This window comes from Budorcas taxicolor, chromosome 3 (assembly GCF_023091745.1).
Source record: "Budorcas taxicolor isolate Tak-1 chromosome 3, Takin1.1, whole genome shotgun sequence".
Classification (NCBI taxonomy): domain Eukaryota; kingdom Metazoa; phylum Chordata; class Mammalia; order Artiodactyla; family Bovidae; genus Budorcas; species Budorcas taxicolor.
In genome coordinates, this window is record NC_068912.1 from 22,028,041 (window position 1) to 22,044,505 (window position 16,465).

Here is a 16,465-nt window from a genome sequence, read left to right on the forward strand (position 1 = left end):
TGAGGGTAAAGTGACAGTCTCTTGAGAAAATTAAGGATACCAACAAGATTACATATTTGAATAGGAGGTTACAGCACTTCTGCTTACAGATGAGCCAAAAGAATACTCTTGTTCAGGTCAAAGATTTTCCTTTGAAAACTATTCTGAATAGTCAATGCATAGTTAATAATATATGATCACAATCCATAATTCTGTTACATTGTAGGACCAACTGTTAGTATAAAAAACAGGTATAACTGAAGCCTACCCAGTCCCCAAAAAGGACCTACAGAAGAACCAGATTTAGCAATGTTACGTTCATAAACTTTAAGATAAGCTATTTGAGGAATATAAATCCAAGTAACTGAGTGACATATCTTACTATATGGGATTATTAACAATAAATGAGTCAAAAGTTGGGGGACATCAGCTACCAAAAACAGTAATTTTGGTTTTAGACTGAGTCAAAGTCCTTTCTAAACTACCTAGACATTACTCATGGCCAGTCAGTCACCTGTTTTTATAAATGAAGTTTTCCTGGAACACAGTCATACCCATTTGATTACATATTGCCTCTGGCTGCTTTGGCTCTTCAATAGCAAGGTTGAGTAGTTACAATAGAAATAGTGTGGTCCACAGAGCCTAAAATATTTACTCTCTGGCTCTTTACAGGAATGGTTGCTGACCTCTGGTTAGATAGCAGTAAAACTTTCAGGTTGTGATAATAAAAAATTTTTTTTCTAGTTTTATTGAGAAATAACTGACACAGACCACTAAATAAGCTTTAGGCGTCCACAATGATGGTTTGATTTACATATATTGTGAAATGATTAAAAAGGTTTAGTCAACATCATTCTCTCATTTAAATACAGTAAAAAAAGAAAAAAAAACCTCTCAAACTCTCATGATGAGAACTCTTGGGATTTACTCTTAACTTTCCCACATATCACACAGCAAATTAGCCACCTTCCTTCAATTTCCCCTCCTCCAAACTCTGCTGCTGCACTTCAGTTGTGTCCGACTCTGTGCGACCCCATAGACAGCAGCCCACCAGGCTCCCCTGTCCCTGGGATTCTCCAAGCAAGAACACTGGAGTGGGTTGCCATTTCCTTCTCCAATGCATGAAAGTGAAAAGGGAAAGTGAAGTTGCTCAGTCATGTCCGACTCTTAGGGACCCCATGGACTGCAGCCCACCAGGCTCCTCCGTCCATGGGATTTTCCAGGCAAGAGTACTGGACCAAACTCCCTCTAGCAACCACTAATCTGATCTCTTTTTCTAAGAGTTTGGTGTTCTTAATTTTGTTTTTGCTTTTAGGTTCCACATATAAGTGAAACCATACAGTATTTGTCTTTCTCTGTCTGATTTGTTTCACTTAGCATAATGCCTTCAAGGTCCATCCATGTTGTCACAAATGGAAGGATTTCATCATTCATCACTGTATATACACTTCATACTTTATCCATTCATCTCTCCATGGACACTGAGGTTGTTTCATGTCTTGACTACTGTAAATAATGCTGCAATGAACATGAGGTGTTTCGAGTTAGTGTTTTCATTTTCTTTGGACATACTTTCAGAGGTGGAATTGCTGGATCATATGGTAGTTCTATTTTTAGTTTTTTGAGGAGCCTCCACACTGTTTTCCATAGCATCTGTATCAATTTACAATCCCAGCAACAGTGCACAAAGGTTCCCTTTTCTCTGCAAGACCACTATTTGTTATCTTTTGTCTTTCTGATAATAGCCACTCTAACAGATATGAGGTGTCATCTCTCTAATGACTAGTAATGTTGAGCATTTTTTCACATACCCGTTGGCCTGATAAATCTTTGGAAAATGTCTATTCAGGTCCTTTGCCCATTTTAAAATTGGATTATTTGCTTTTTCGCTATTGAGTTACAAGTTCTTTATATGCTTTGGATATTAACTCCATATCAAATACACGATTTGCAAATGTTTTTTCCCTTCTATAGGTGATCTTTTCATTTTGTTGATGGTTCATTTTGCTGTGCAGAAGCTTTTTAGTTTGATATAGTTCCACCTGTTTGTTTTTTATGTTGCTGTTTGTGCTTTAGGTGTGATTTCCAAAAAAAATATTTTCAAGGAGTTTTTCTGCTATATTTTCTTCTAAGAGCTTCATGGTTTCAAGTTTTACATTTAAGTCTTTAATCCATTTCAAGATCTCTTCAAGAAAATTAGCAATACCAGGGGAACATTTCGTTCAAAGATAGGCTCAATAAAGGACAGAAATGGTATGGACCTAACAGAAGCAGAAGATATTAAGAAGAGGTGGCAAGAATACACAGAATAACTATACAAAAAAGATCTTTATGACCCAGGTAATCACGATGGTATGATCAGTCACCTACAGCTAGACATCCTGGAATGTGAAGTCAAGTGGGCCTTAGGAAGCACCACTACAAACAAAGCTAGTGGAGGTGATGGAATTCTAGTTGAGCTATTTCAAATCCTAAAAGGTGAGGCTGTGAAAGTGCTGCACTCAATATGCCAGCAAATTTGGAAAACTCAGCAGTGGCCACAGGACTGGAGAAGTTTTCATTCTAATCCCAAAGAGAGACAATGCCTAAGAATGCTCCAGCTACCGCACAATTGCACTCATCTCACACACTAGTAAAGTAATGTTCAAAATTCTCTAAGCCAGGCTTCAACAGTACGTGAACTGTGAACTTCCAGATGGTCAAGCTAGATTTAGAAAAGGCACAGGAACCAGAGTTCAAATTGCCAAAATCCGTTGGATTATCAAAAGAGCAAGAGAGTTCCAGAAAAACATCTATTTCTGCTTTATTGACTATGCCAAAATCTTTGACTGTGTGGATCACCACGAACTATGGAAAATTCTTAAAGAGATGGGAATACCAGACCACCTGACCTGCCTCTTGAGAAATCTGTATGCAGGTCAGGAAGCAACAGTTAGAACTAAACATGGAACAACAGACTGATTCTAAACAGGGAAAGGAGTACATCAAGGCTGTATATTGTCACCCTGCTTATTTAACTTATAAGCAGAGTACGTCATGAGAAACAGTGGGCTGGATGAAGCACAAGCTGGAATCAAGACTTCCAAGAGAAAAAGCAATAACCTAAGATATGCAGATAACACCACCCTTATGGTAGAAAGTGAAGGAGAACTAAAGAGCCTCTTGATGACAGTCAAAGAGGAGAGTGAAAAGTTGACTTAAAGCTCAACATTCAGAAAACTATGATCATGGCATCTGGTTCCATCACTTCATGGCAAATAGATGGGGAAACAGTGGAAACAGCGAGAGACTTTATTTTTAGGGGCTCCAAAATCACTGCAGAGGGTGACTGCAGCCATGAAATTAAAAGACGCTTACTCCTTGGAATAAGGACCAACCTAGATGGCATATTAAAAAGCAGAGACATTACTTTGCCAAGAAAGGTCTATCTAGTCAATGCTATGGTTTTTCCAGTAGTCAGGTATGGATGTGAGAGTTGGACTATAAAGAAAGCTGAGTGTGGAAGAATTGATGCTTTTGAACTGTGGTGTTGGAGAAGATTCTTGAGAGTCCCCTGGACTGCAAGAAGATCAAACCAGTCCATGCTGCAGTCCATGGGGTTGCAGAGTCAGACAACCGAGCGACTGAACTGAATCCATTTCCAGTTAATTTTTGTGAGTAGTATAAGATGGGGGTCAAGTTTCACTCTATTACATGTGAATATCTAATTTTCCCTCCATCTTTTATTGAAGATGTCTTCTTCAATACTGAAAAGATAGTGAAGTCTTTTCTCCATTGAGTATTCTTGGTTCCCTTGTCAAACAGTTGACTGTATATGCTTTGGTTTATTTCTGGACCCTTACATAAAATTTAATAATTAGCATGTAAAATAGCACTTGCCTAGTCTCAATAGTCATAGGATCTATATTTAGCTCACCCAAGAAAGGTTTGGATTATTAAAGAACAAATTTAAAAACCACAAAGTCAGAACATATTCCTGTTTCACAAGTTCTTAATTTATCCATCAAGAGACTATAATCATCAACTCTGATTCTCAAAATAGGAATTTGAGAATATAATCTGTTTATAAGTCTCAAGACTCAGGAATCTATATATAATGAGTTACACAGCTTAGCTTAGCTCAGCATTGATTTCTGACTACAGAGCCAATGCCACTTTATTCTTAAGAATTTTCCATGTAGTGATTTTTAAAAAGTACAACAAAACTCTACACAGAATAGCTGATGTACTCTAAACACAAATACTGGCCCCTTAAAAAAAGGAAGCTTGCAGTTTAACTAGCAAGAAATATTTTGGATAGACTGTTCATAACAGGTCTATTTTTTGGAGGACAGGAGTTACTTTTTAAAATTGCTTTAAAGAACACTCTTAAGTTCAATCAGACTTGAACATGCCTATGAAATAAACAAAATTAACTAGATTGTTAAGAACTGGAGTTTAGTCTTCATAGAAGCCCTTAACTAGCTCGGAGGAATTTGGATCTTTTCAGGTAGAGATTTCTCCATCAGCAGGATAATGTGAAGAGCTCTTCCTTGGATTCAATCAGAGAGCAGCTTGAGAAAAATAAAACTTCTTGTAGTAAAGCCTGGGACCTAGGTTCTCACAGCCCAGTCTCAATTAGTACTTCAGAACTAATGTTCAGACTTGTTTTCCTGCTATTTTACAATCTTTGTCAAGCCAGTTACTAGGTTCCTGGAACCCATATTGGCTATGATTATTACAGTTACTGAGACTAAGCTAACTACACGTGGATTTTTTTTCAGCTATGGGATCCCAGTAAATCTTCCACCATAAAGAAAGTAACATAGCTCTCTTTAAGAGGAGACATAATTAGTACTCTTACTCACCTGCTATTCAATACTCCTAAGATTTCAAAGATGATGAGCTCAAACATGGTGCAAGAAAATGCGAAAGTTACAGAGAAGATCACCTGTACCACATACTGACGCACCTGTTAAAAGTCAAATAGAGACTAAAAGTCATTTCCTTGTGTGAAATATTGAGTTGATGATTACAAGTCAGAAAACTTATTTTGAAGAAATTCTCAAGTTATTAGAAACAGGACCATGACAGTAACCTGTCTAGAGCTAAAAGAATAGATGAAAATAGGTTGTACTTCTAATGCATAGGTCACTATTACCATCATCCTCTTGTGGATGAAAAATTTAAAGCACAAGATGAAGTGACAAGGTCAGAAGTAGCACTTAGAATTCCTGATGTACAGTGACAAAAAATGACAGATTTAGATATACAGGTTAGTTCTAAAAGGGTTTCTTCAACATTCTGCACAGACCTTGAAACAGTTTTAGAACCTCTCCTAGGAGGCCTTACAGTAGTGAGCAGAAGAGAATCTCTAGAATTCTGGGCTCTTTTAGACAACAACTCAAACTCCCTGGGGAAGTTTAATGGAGAACATACTAGAAATGACCCCAGATAGTCCATGACCATTGAGCTTATTACTAAATGAGGAAGATTAATCAGGAAATGTCCAGTTAAGGCTGTTGTCTTTCTGAATTCAAACCCTAAGATATGAATCAGACCAGCCTTAGAATTAACTTAGGATGTCAGACTGATAATTAACACTGAATGCCAGATACCCAAATGAATGAGTACATTTATGAGACATTACAAGTTAAATTCTCTCCCAAAGAACTATTTGCTATTGGTGTGTATACTAATATCACTATACCATGATATTTCTTGATCCTGGCTTCTGGGCTATATATGACTAGCATTAAAAAAAAAAATCAACTAAGGTTAATTATATTCTCCAATTTAAGAATTATATATTATAGTAGCAAAAGCTTCCCATCTTGGGAGTGAACATGATTATCTTTAAAAATTTTTTTTGACCATCACAGGTCATGAAAGTTCAAGCATAAATGGTTTTTTAATTGAAGTATGCTGCTGCTAAGTCACTTCAGTCATGTCTGACTCTGTGCGACCCCACAGACGGCAGCCCACCAGGCTCCGCCATCCCTGGGATTCTCCAGGCAAGAACACTGGAGTGGGTTTCCATTTCCTTCTCCAATGCATGAAAGTGAAAAGTGAAAGTGATAGCTGGTTTAAAATGTTTCAGATGTACAGCAAAGTGATTCATACACACACACACACATATTTCAGATTTTTTCCATTACAGGTTATTATAAGATACTGAATACAATTCCTTGTGCTCTACAGTAGACCCTTGTTACTTATCTATTTTATATGTAGTAGTGTTTATCTGTAAACCCAAAGTCCCAATTTATCCCTTTTCCCCCTTCCTCCACTTTCCCCATGGTAACCATGAGTTTGTTTTCTATGTCTGTGAGTCGACTTTTATGTTGTAAATAAGTTCACCTATATCATTTTTTTAGATTTCACATATAAGTGATATAATATGATAATTGTTTTTCTCAAACATGATTTTTTCTTTAATGGAGGTATTTTTCTTTTCCCATTTAAAACAATAAGTTGACATAATATTAGCATAATCAAAATGATCTCTTCTCACCTCGTAGTCCTTAAACAGCTGTCGCATGAAAAAAAGCCACCCAAATCCAAAGAAAAGTATCTGGGGGAGAAAGAAGATAGAAGATCAGCATGTCAATACATAATCTTTTAAGAAATGCCTTTTACAGACTATTTTATGATAAAAGGTTGCCTAACTAAATAGCTTATTTTAGAGATTAAAGGTGACATCCACTCATATAACACCTACTTATTAAAGTCCTCAACAGTGGACCAGATGTTGAAATGCGCTTCAATTTTTGAAATTATCCTTGTTTTAGAACATGTTTTAAGTTGGGCACAAATTAAGATAGTAGCCACATGACAGCTCTGTTGATTGTTCTAAAGCTCATTTGTTTTTCACTGGTAAATACACATACACATACTCTGACACAACTCCTCTTCTTGTATTGGCTAGGAATGTTATCAAAGAATAAAATTCTTTTTAAAAATTATAATTGCTTTAAAAGGTTGTGTTAGTTTCTGGTGTATTCAGTTATACATATACATATATATATACACACGCACACACATATTGTTTTCCATATTCCTTTCCATTACGGTTTGTTACAGGATATTGGATATGGTTTCCAATACTGTGCTATGCAGTAGGAACTTGTTGCTTATTTTATGTATAATAGTTTGCACCTGCTAACTGAAAACTGAATTTATCCCTCCCTCACCCCTTTTCCCCTTTGGTAGCCATAAGTGTGTTTTCTATGTCTGTGAGTCTGTTTCTATTTCATAAGTAAGTTCGTGTCATACTTCAGATTCCAAATATAAGTGATATCATATTTGTCTTTCTCTCTGATTTACTTAGTATGATAATCTCTAGGTCCATCCATGTTGCTGCGAGTGGCATTATTTCAGAAAAAATTCTTTTATGCCTTCCAACTCACTTCAGGAGCAAGTGTGAACTCTCAAGTATGGTTTAGCAGATTCTTCCTCCTCGTACTGTGTCCCTCCTATTCACCAAATTCATATTTTCAGCCACATGGAACTGCCTGTGCTTCTTTAGATATAACATTCTTTCATACCAAGACCTTTCCAGATGTTATCCTTTGACAGGAACTTCTCTCCAGTCCCCTCCTTACTTATCCTACAAATCTTAACTATTATTACCTCTAGAAGACCTTCTCTGGCCTCCCAAATACAGAAAACTTGCTCTTTTTATATAATCCTATTATCCTACCTTGTATTTCCCTTACCAAAGCACTTGCCACACAATTTTTTAATGTCTAATTTAAACACATTCTTTTTAAAAAGACTGTAAGTTCTGTGAGGGTAAGAGTCATGTTTGTCTTGCCAATCTTTGTATTTCAGCACCCAGCACAATGCCCAGGACATAGCAGGCTCCCCATAAATGTTTGCTGAATGGATAAATGGTGCACAGTGAAAGATGGCTTGTTCTTCAGGAACATTCAACCTCAATTCTTTGGTAACAACTTCTATGTACTGTACTAAGTGATGAGGACACAAAGATGAGTAAGATTGTTACTACTCTGAAGGAGGTACAGTATAGTGGTAAAGACACTAAATAATTATAGTGTAATTAAAAGATGCTTGCTCCTTGGAAGTAAAGTTATGACCAACCTAGATAGCATATTCAAAAGCAGAGACATTACTTTGCCGACTAAGGTCCGTCTAGTCAAGGCTATGGTTTTTCCAGTAGTCATGCATGGATATGAGAGTTGGACTGTGAAGAAGGCTGAGCGCCAAAGAATTGATGCTTTTGAACTATGGTGTTGGAGAAGACTCTTGAGAATCCCTTGGACTGCAAGGAGATCCAACCAGTGCATTCTGAAGGAGATCAACCCTGGGATTTCTTTGGAAGGAATGATGCTAAAGCTGAAACTCCAGCACTTTGGCCACCTCATGCGAAGAGTTGACTCATTGGAAAAGACTTTGATGCTGGGAGGGATTGGGGACAGGAGGAGAAGGGGATGACAGAGGATGAGATGGCTGGATGGCATCACTGACTCGATGGACGTGAGTCTGAGTGAACTCTGGGAGTTGGTGATGGACAGGGAGGCCTGGCGTGCTGCGATTCATGGGGTCGCAAAGAGTCGGACACGACTGAGCGACTGAACTGAACTGAACTGAACTGAACTGATGGGACATGCAATGATAGAGACATGCACATGATATTGTTAAAGAATATGCAAGAGGAAGACTAAACAAATCTGGTATGGGGTTAGGACAGATTTTTCTGGGGAAGATAATACCTTGGCTGAAGGAGGTTTTAATTTAGAGTTTAAACCTGGTATCATGTGCCAATTTGAGGATTATATGCATTTTTCTAGAGAGAGGCTTCAAGGTATTCACATACACTCAAAGGTTCCCACGGTCCCTAAAATTTTTTAAAACAAACAAAAGAACCAAACACTCTCTTAAAGTGTTGCAAAAGAATTAGGCAGGTGAGAGACAGGTAGTGGGGGTGGACAGGTCTTTTTCAGACAGCAAAGAGCATGAGTAAAGGCACAGAAGTGAGAAATAGCATGGTATATACTGGTAACTACACATGGTTTGGTGCTGCTGGGAGACAAAATTCAAAGAAAAATGTGGTTAAAAAATGAGGCAAAGAAAGGAGGAATAGAGGACCAATGACAGAAAGCCCCAAGGTCACTGTAAAGAGCTTGAATCATAGTCTGTAGGTGATGAGTTATTGAAGGATGGAAAAGACATGGCTAGGTTTACTTTACAGAGAAACTATGGGGGCTCTCTGAAGGCAACAACACTGTAGAGAAAGAAACAGAACAGGAGGTTGCGGCAGTTCAGATGAGAGATAACAAAGGCCTGAATTAAAACAGTAAAAAATGGCTTTTCCAGTGGTCATGTATGGATGTGAGAGTTGGACCATAAAGAAAGCTGAGCACTGAAGAATGGATGCTTTTGAACTGTGGTGTTGGAGAAGACTTGAGAGTCCCTTGGACTGCAAGGAGATCCAACCAGTCCATCCTAAAGGAAATCAGTCCTGGGTGTTCATTGGAAAGACTGATGTTGAAGCTGAAACTCCAATATTTTGGCCACCTGATGTGAATAGTTGACTCATTTGAAAAGACCCTGATGCTGGGAAAGATTGAGGGCAGGAGAAGAAGGGGACGACAGAGGATGAGACGGTTGGATGGTATCACCGACTCAATGGACATGAGTTTGGGTAAACTCCGGGAGTTGGTGGTGGACAGGAAGGCCTGGTGTGCTGCAGTTCATGGGGTTGCAAAGAGTCATACACGACTGAGCAACTGAACTGAACTGAATTAAAACATCAGTGGTTGGAGAGGAGGCAACGGATTTGAGTACTTCGAAGGTAAAATCAGCAGGGAGAAATTAAGGATGACCAGTTTGGAATATAGGATGAAGAAGGAAGCCATCCACTTTATATATAGACTACTGGAGGAAAAAAATTTTGGGAATGTGGATGGGAGACAGGAAGATGACGGGTTCACTTTTAGATATGCTAAGTGCTTGAGGGCCATCCAAGTTGACATAAAAGATTATGAAGGGAGGGCTGAAATACACCTGAGAGTTGAAACCGTCAGAGAATATGCGATCATTCAGGAATAGTATATAGAGTGAAGAGAGCAATATGCCAATATGCCAGGCTCCTCCGTCCATGATTTAATGTGATTGCACTAGGAACTAGACTTCACCGAGTTGGGGGTGCATGGGGGGTAACACAGTAGAGACAATAAACATAGATTACTCAAGGGACAGCCAAGAATGAGAAAGACAGAAAACATTAGCCCATTAGCCTAAAGAAGAATGTGGGGTAAAGAGAAAAATTTATAGGCCAAGGGGAAGAAAGCAGTAAAGAGATAAACTAATATGAGAAGAAACACTGGATGTGAGTTGTTATTATCATCAGCAACAGCTATCTTTTACTGACCATTTAGTATATTCCAGGAACTCTTAAGTGCTTAGCCTTGCAATTACATTAAATCTTAAAAACTTGACAAGGTAGGTTTGATTGTCCTCATTACAGAGATAGGAGAAGGCAATGGCACCCCACTCCAGTACTCTTGCCTGGAAAATCCCATGGACAGAGGAGCCTGGTAGGCTGAAGTCCATGGGTTTGCTATGAGTCAGACATGACTGAGTGACCTCACTTTCCCTTTTCACTTTCATGCATTGGAGAAGGAAATGGCAACCCACTCCAGTGTTCTTGCCTGGAGAATCCCAGGGATGGGGAAGCCTCGTGGGCTGCCATCTCTGGGGTCGCACAGAGTCGGACACAACTGAAGTGACTTAGCAGCAGCAGCAGCATTACAGAGATAGCCGAGGTTTAACAGAAGTTAACTCATTTATAGTGGATGTCAGAATCAAGATCAAGCTGAAGTCTGTGTAGCTGACTCCAAAGCTTGTGCTTATAATCACTTCACAATAAGCTGCTCCACAATCTAAGGTACATGTGGAAAACATGGCTTTAAACAGGAGTAAGGGGCACCTTATCTTCTGACATGGGAGGAAAGGAGTTGGGAATGGTCATGGACATAGACAACTGCTTAGATTAAGATGTAGAAGGAGCTCACACCTTTTGGCCTCAGTTTCGTTGATCAAGTAGGAGGCGAGGTCATCTGCTAAGGGCAGGAGAGGTGAAATTGAAAAAAGGGGCTTTGAAAAGAGTGATTAAAAACTCAGAGAAATTATGAAAGGGAACAAGGAGCTGATTAAAGTCAAGGGAAAAAAAAAAAAAAGAATCAGTGACCTGAGGGTGTCCATAAACTCAAGGCATCAGCAATCTGCACATATGTGATTTTCTACAAAAGCCTTCAGGCTCCTGAGTTCAGTTCAGTTCAGTCACTCAGTCGTGTCTGACTCTTTGCAACCCCATGGACTGCAGCACACCAGGCTTCCCTGTCCATCACCAACTCCCAGAGCTTACTCAAACTCATGCCCATCGAGTTGGTGATGTCATCCAACCATCTTATCCTCTGTCGTCCCCTTCTCCTCCTGCCTTCAATCTTTCCCAGCATCAGGGTCTTTTCCAGTGAGTCAGTTCTTTGCATCAGGTGGCCAAAGTATTGGTTCCTGAGTTAGCAGTACACAAACTACAGCAGTGATCCAATTGTGGACTTTACATGCAGGCAAAGAACCAAGTGACTATGAAGGAGCGTGGATCCATGATTTCAGACCGAGTAGAAAAGGAAGAGGGTGAATAGATTAGGACAAAATACCCCTAGACTACTTATGAGATCCTTTAGCTATTTTAAATCATCACCAGTGGAGACATTTAAATTCATAGTTTAGAGGCCATATTTAAATGATTTCTGAACTCATGACTGCAGTTGAAGTTAGGCATTTAGAGGGTAGTATATCTGGTGAGATGGATAATAAAAAATAAAATATTTCACCAAGATCACTCTGAAATGGGACTTTAGACAAGAAAAGAAAACAAATGAAATTGATAAGTCTTTATGGGGGGGCGGGAAATGGGAGAAAAAGAGAAAAGAGATATGCTCCTTTGTATTTCATTATGGCTTCCTTTCATATTGACAAAGTTTAAAAAGACTTTTATACAACTAATATTAAAAAATACCAGGAAAATTCAAGAAGTCCAAGATTAATACAAATTCTGGCAAGATTATACAGGATCTAAAAAGCATGCAAAAGGGAAAAGCAATTTTAAACATTTTGCAAATAAAACAATGTGCACTGCATTTATTCAAAAAAGAGAATGTTTTTGAAATTGTGCAGTCTTGACCCTGAGACTTAGAGTGTACTTGAACTGATAAGTCTTATAACTGTAGAGAAGGCTGAAAACAGAGGTTAGATAACAGTTGCTTTCACAAAAGATAACTCCTAAGTTGAAAATAAGCTACAGAATTAAAAAAAAAAAAAAGGCCATTAGCAGGATAATTGAAAGAACAGACTAGAAAAAGATTCCTTTCTTGGATCATTTATTTACACTTTTATTTAACAAATATTTATTGGTATATAATATGTACCAGGTCTTAAGGGTAGAAGGGTGAACAAGACAGCATGGACACTGTCTCAAGGTTTGTAACCTATGGAGGAGATAGACAAGGAATTATGAAACAATGCGACAGTGCTACTATAGTGCTACTATAAGGGAAGTGGGCAAAGGGTACTAGGAAAACATGTCAAGGGATATCTAGTCCAGTCTGGAAGAGGTTTTATGGATATCCATGTTGAGAAACAAAGTCTAAGTAGGAGTCAGTCGGGAGAAAGAAGGCGTATGGGAGGGAAAAAGGTCCAGAAAGAGAACAGACTGGCGGAAACCTGGAGGCATGACAGCATGGCCAGGTTAAGGAACTAAACGAAGTTCAGTAAGGCTAGTGTATAAACTGAAGTGAGAAATGGTGAAGGCCAAGGCTGAAGAGGTTAAGAGTGGAATCTCATCATAAGAGACCACATAAGCCAATTAAGGATGTGAACTTTCTCCTGTGGAATGATGAACAATCTCTATACCAAGAGGTTGCCTGGGTGAACCAGCTTCAATATATGATCTCTGATTTCAGATTTCCTTTCAAATAAATCTTTCAGTTCATATAAAACATGAAAAATGAGGGGGAGATGTTTCTAAGGCAATCACACCTCTCCAGAAAGGTGCTTTTTATTAAATATTTATTAGGCTTCTACTATAGCGCTTCTCAGGTGGCTCAGTGGTAAAGAATCTACCTGCAATGCAGGAGACACGGCTTCCATCCCTGGATTGGGAAGATCCCCTGGAGAAGAAAATGATAACCCACTCCAGTATTCTTGACTGGGAAAACCCACGGACAGAGGAGCCTGGTGAGCTACAGTCCATGGGGTTGCAAAGAGTCAGACACAATTTAGAAATTCAACAACAACAAAAAGGCCTCTACTATGTGCCAGAAACTGATCTAGATGCTGGGAAATACAGCAGAAACAAGGACAGAGAGTATCCTGGAACTCATAAAGTTCACCTCTAACAAACACAAACAAACAGTAGTGACAGATATGAAGAAGAAACTAAAACAAGGACATGAGACAGAAGGTGGCTGGAATGGTTGTTAACCTTGACTAGGAGTAGGGAGTCAAGTGAAGCCTCCCTGAAGTGACATTTTTACTGATATCTAAATGATGATGAAGTAGACACATAAATATTTGGACAGAGAACATACCACACAAACGATTCTTTGGGGTCTTAGTTCCTCCTTTGTAAAGAGCAGCTTTGAGAATTAAATACTGCATGTTAACGCATGTGTGAAAGTTAAAATATTATATGGCACATAAGATCAGAAAGCCACTTTCTTGGCTTAACTTATCAATTATATCCATACTATAAATCTTAAAGGTTATAATACAATGCCAATTTCCTCAATGACATTCTTATTTTTATTCTAAATGAAAAAAATGCTACTTAAATACTGTCATTTTTCCTGAGTTGATACTCAGGCTAAAAATAACCCTGAGTTGTCATAAAGGGCAAACAGGAAGCCTTAGAAAAGTTAGAAAAGCAAGAGAATTACATGTCCAGATTTTTGTATATTGATACATTTGAATATTATGTAGCCAATAAAAACAATATGAAAACTTATAAAAGCTGGTAAATTTAAAAATAAAAAAATTGTTATCGGGATGTTACTTGTTTCATACTCTAAAGTATTTCAATAAAACTTTTTCAAGAAACAGGGACAATGCTCCACTCCAAAGACAGAAGCATTAGGATAAAGTAATACAAACACAGGGAAAAAAAAAAAAAAACCCTAAGATTTAGTTTACTTTAAACTCCTAGAAGGAACTGTTTCTGTCATGTGCCACTTGAAAAAAAGAGCAATTAAAGAAAAATACCTTAAGTTAGTGGAGAAATGAAGTAGCGGGGAGATCAGTATTTAGGTAGTCTGAGCTTCTATAAATTTTAACAGTTGGCCAATAAATACTTATCGAGCGCCTGCACCTGGAGGGAGGATAGAGCTATTAAAAAGGTAGGCTCTCAAAAAAAAAAATAAATTCATAAATAAATGAATACATAAATGATATCAGTGCTATGATAAATGCTGTGGAGAAAATAAGAGTAACTCAAAAAATTTACATAGTAAAAACAAAAAGCTCACTAGACGAAGTTTCTATAGAGCAGGGACAAGTCAGTGTCTTATTTAGCTGTGTAGCCTCAGAACTTTATATAATGCTCCATAAACGTGTTTGTTAACTGTACGAATGAATGAAGATGGCTAATCTGGAAGGAAAGAGGGTCAGAAAAAGATCCGAAAGCGTGGCCGCAAACAGAGGATACACGTTGGAGGTATTAACAAACGAAAACGGATACTTAGATCTCTGAAGTGACGGCGACAAATTCCTCCGCATCCGGATTCAGAATTTGACAACTAACCAACAAAGCCCTCACGTGTCCCCAGGAGCCAGCCGGATTGGCGAGTGGCACACTCTGCACCCGGAACCACACTCTTCCCTAATCCATGGATCAGCCGCGTAGGCCAGAGCTTCGGTGCGCTTTGGGGACAGCTCCCTTCCCGCGGCACCGGCTCTGAGCCCTAAGGCCACCTGACCTCTCCCCCAGATGGAAAGGAAACTGGGAGGTGGGGTAGGATGGGAGGAGGAATGGAGTATGAGTGGGACACGGACGGCCGCGGGACTCCTCCTGACAGCGAGGGAGCAGGGAGCAGCAAATCCCACACCCTCTCGGAGCTGAGCACAGGTGCGGCAGGCACTAGCCGCAGGCGACAAGGGCGAGACTCCGGGCCAGCCCGCATCACCGAGGCCTGGAGAAGACGACTCGGGAGAGAGGCTGAGGAGTCCTGAGGCGGGCCGCGGTGGCTCACCTGGGAAGTAATCATGATGCTGGAGTCGATCAGGAAACTCATGGCGAAGAGTAAGGAGGCCTCGTGCCTCCACTTTCCCCGAAGCCACAGCACGCTAGACCACAGACCCTCTCACACAGGCGGCAGTCGCCCGGGCACCTGGGTTCGCCAGCCCGACGCCATCAAGCTGCGCCCCAGCCAGCCAATCAGCAACTACGTCCAGCGCTTCCCGCCTCGGGCTACGAGTGGGAGGGACGCTGAGGAGCTGAGAGCGGGGGGCGCGGCCAGGGGACGTTCTGGGGGCGGGGCTTAATTAGGGGGGGCCTGGCTAAAAGGAGCAAAGTACAGCAACGAAGTCTGAAAATTCGAAAGCAGATGTAATACAGGATAGCATTTCCACTTCTGAGGCTAACGGAGGTGGGGCCTGAGATAACATCTTATTTTAATTCTCTTTTATAATGGTGAAAGTGAAGTTGCTCAGTCGTGTCTGACTCTGCGACCCCATGGACTGTAGCCTACCAGGCTCCTCCATCCATGGGATTTTCCAGGCAAGAACATTGGAGTGGGTTGCCATTTCCTTCTCCAGGGGATCTTCCCGACCCAGGGATCGAACCCGGCTCTCCTACATTGTAAGCAGACGCTTTACCATCTGAGCCACCAGGGACGTCCGTATAATGGAGGAGTTAATAATAATAGATTATACCACAAATCAGGCATTGTGTTCTACATGTCACAACTTAGCTTGGTTCCACAAACAATGGCATAAAGAGGGAAGAATATAAAGGCAGGTTTTAGCACATATAGCTAATCAAATAAATTTCTGATTCTTTTACCACTCTTTTGAGAGGCAAATAGATGTATTGGAGCATGCTCAGAGGTGAGTCACCAGATAAGGACAGATGAAAGGAAATGAAGAAAGAAGGCTCAGGAACATTGACAGTTGTCTTCATTTGAAGGAATGGATAGAATTGATATGGCCTCAAAAGATATTTGTAGGACAAAGGACTGGGAGTTAAATAAAGATAGATTTAATTCAAAAGAAGGAATAATTCTTTAAGAGTCTGAAGATGAGTTATTTTAGGAAATAGTTGCCCCACCCATGTTGGAATTGCTCAAATGTAGACAGAATCACTAATGTATCCAGTCAATACTCATTTTGTGAAGGCTTAATGCACTGCTGTGGGGCTTATCCTTTCCCACCAGGCCTCTACCTAGTCCATGAACTGCTTATAATCTCATCCTGAAGCTGGCCCCAG

General features: G+C 39.7%; 1 protein-coding gene across 3 annotated transcripts in view; it reads right to left on the reverse strand.

The window, feature by feature from the left end:
* Positions 1-15,381, reverse strand: part of LOC128044665 (Golgi pH regulator) — a 46,357-nt gene extending 30,976 nt beyond the window's left edge. The window contains exons 1-4 of one of the 3 annotated variants that reach the window (XM_052637030.1): positions 15,231-15,291; positions 14,245-14,350; positions 6,473-6,532; positions 4,827-4,930 (exon numbers count right to left, since the gene is read on the reverse strand). In XM_052637030.1, the coding sequence (XP_052492990.1) occupies positions 4,827-4,930; positions 6,473-6,499 (131 nt within the window). In that variant the 5' untranslated portion in view covers positions 6,500-6,532; positions 14,245-14,350; positions 15,231-15,291. Of the gene's footprint in view, positions 1-4,826; positions 4,931-6,472; positions 6,533-14,244; positions 14,351-15,230 lie in introns of all 3 variants that reach the window. The other 2 variants (XM_052637029.1, XM_052637031.1) reach the window with 2 other exon arrangements.
* Positions 15,382-16,465: the final 1,084 nt, after the last annotated feature.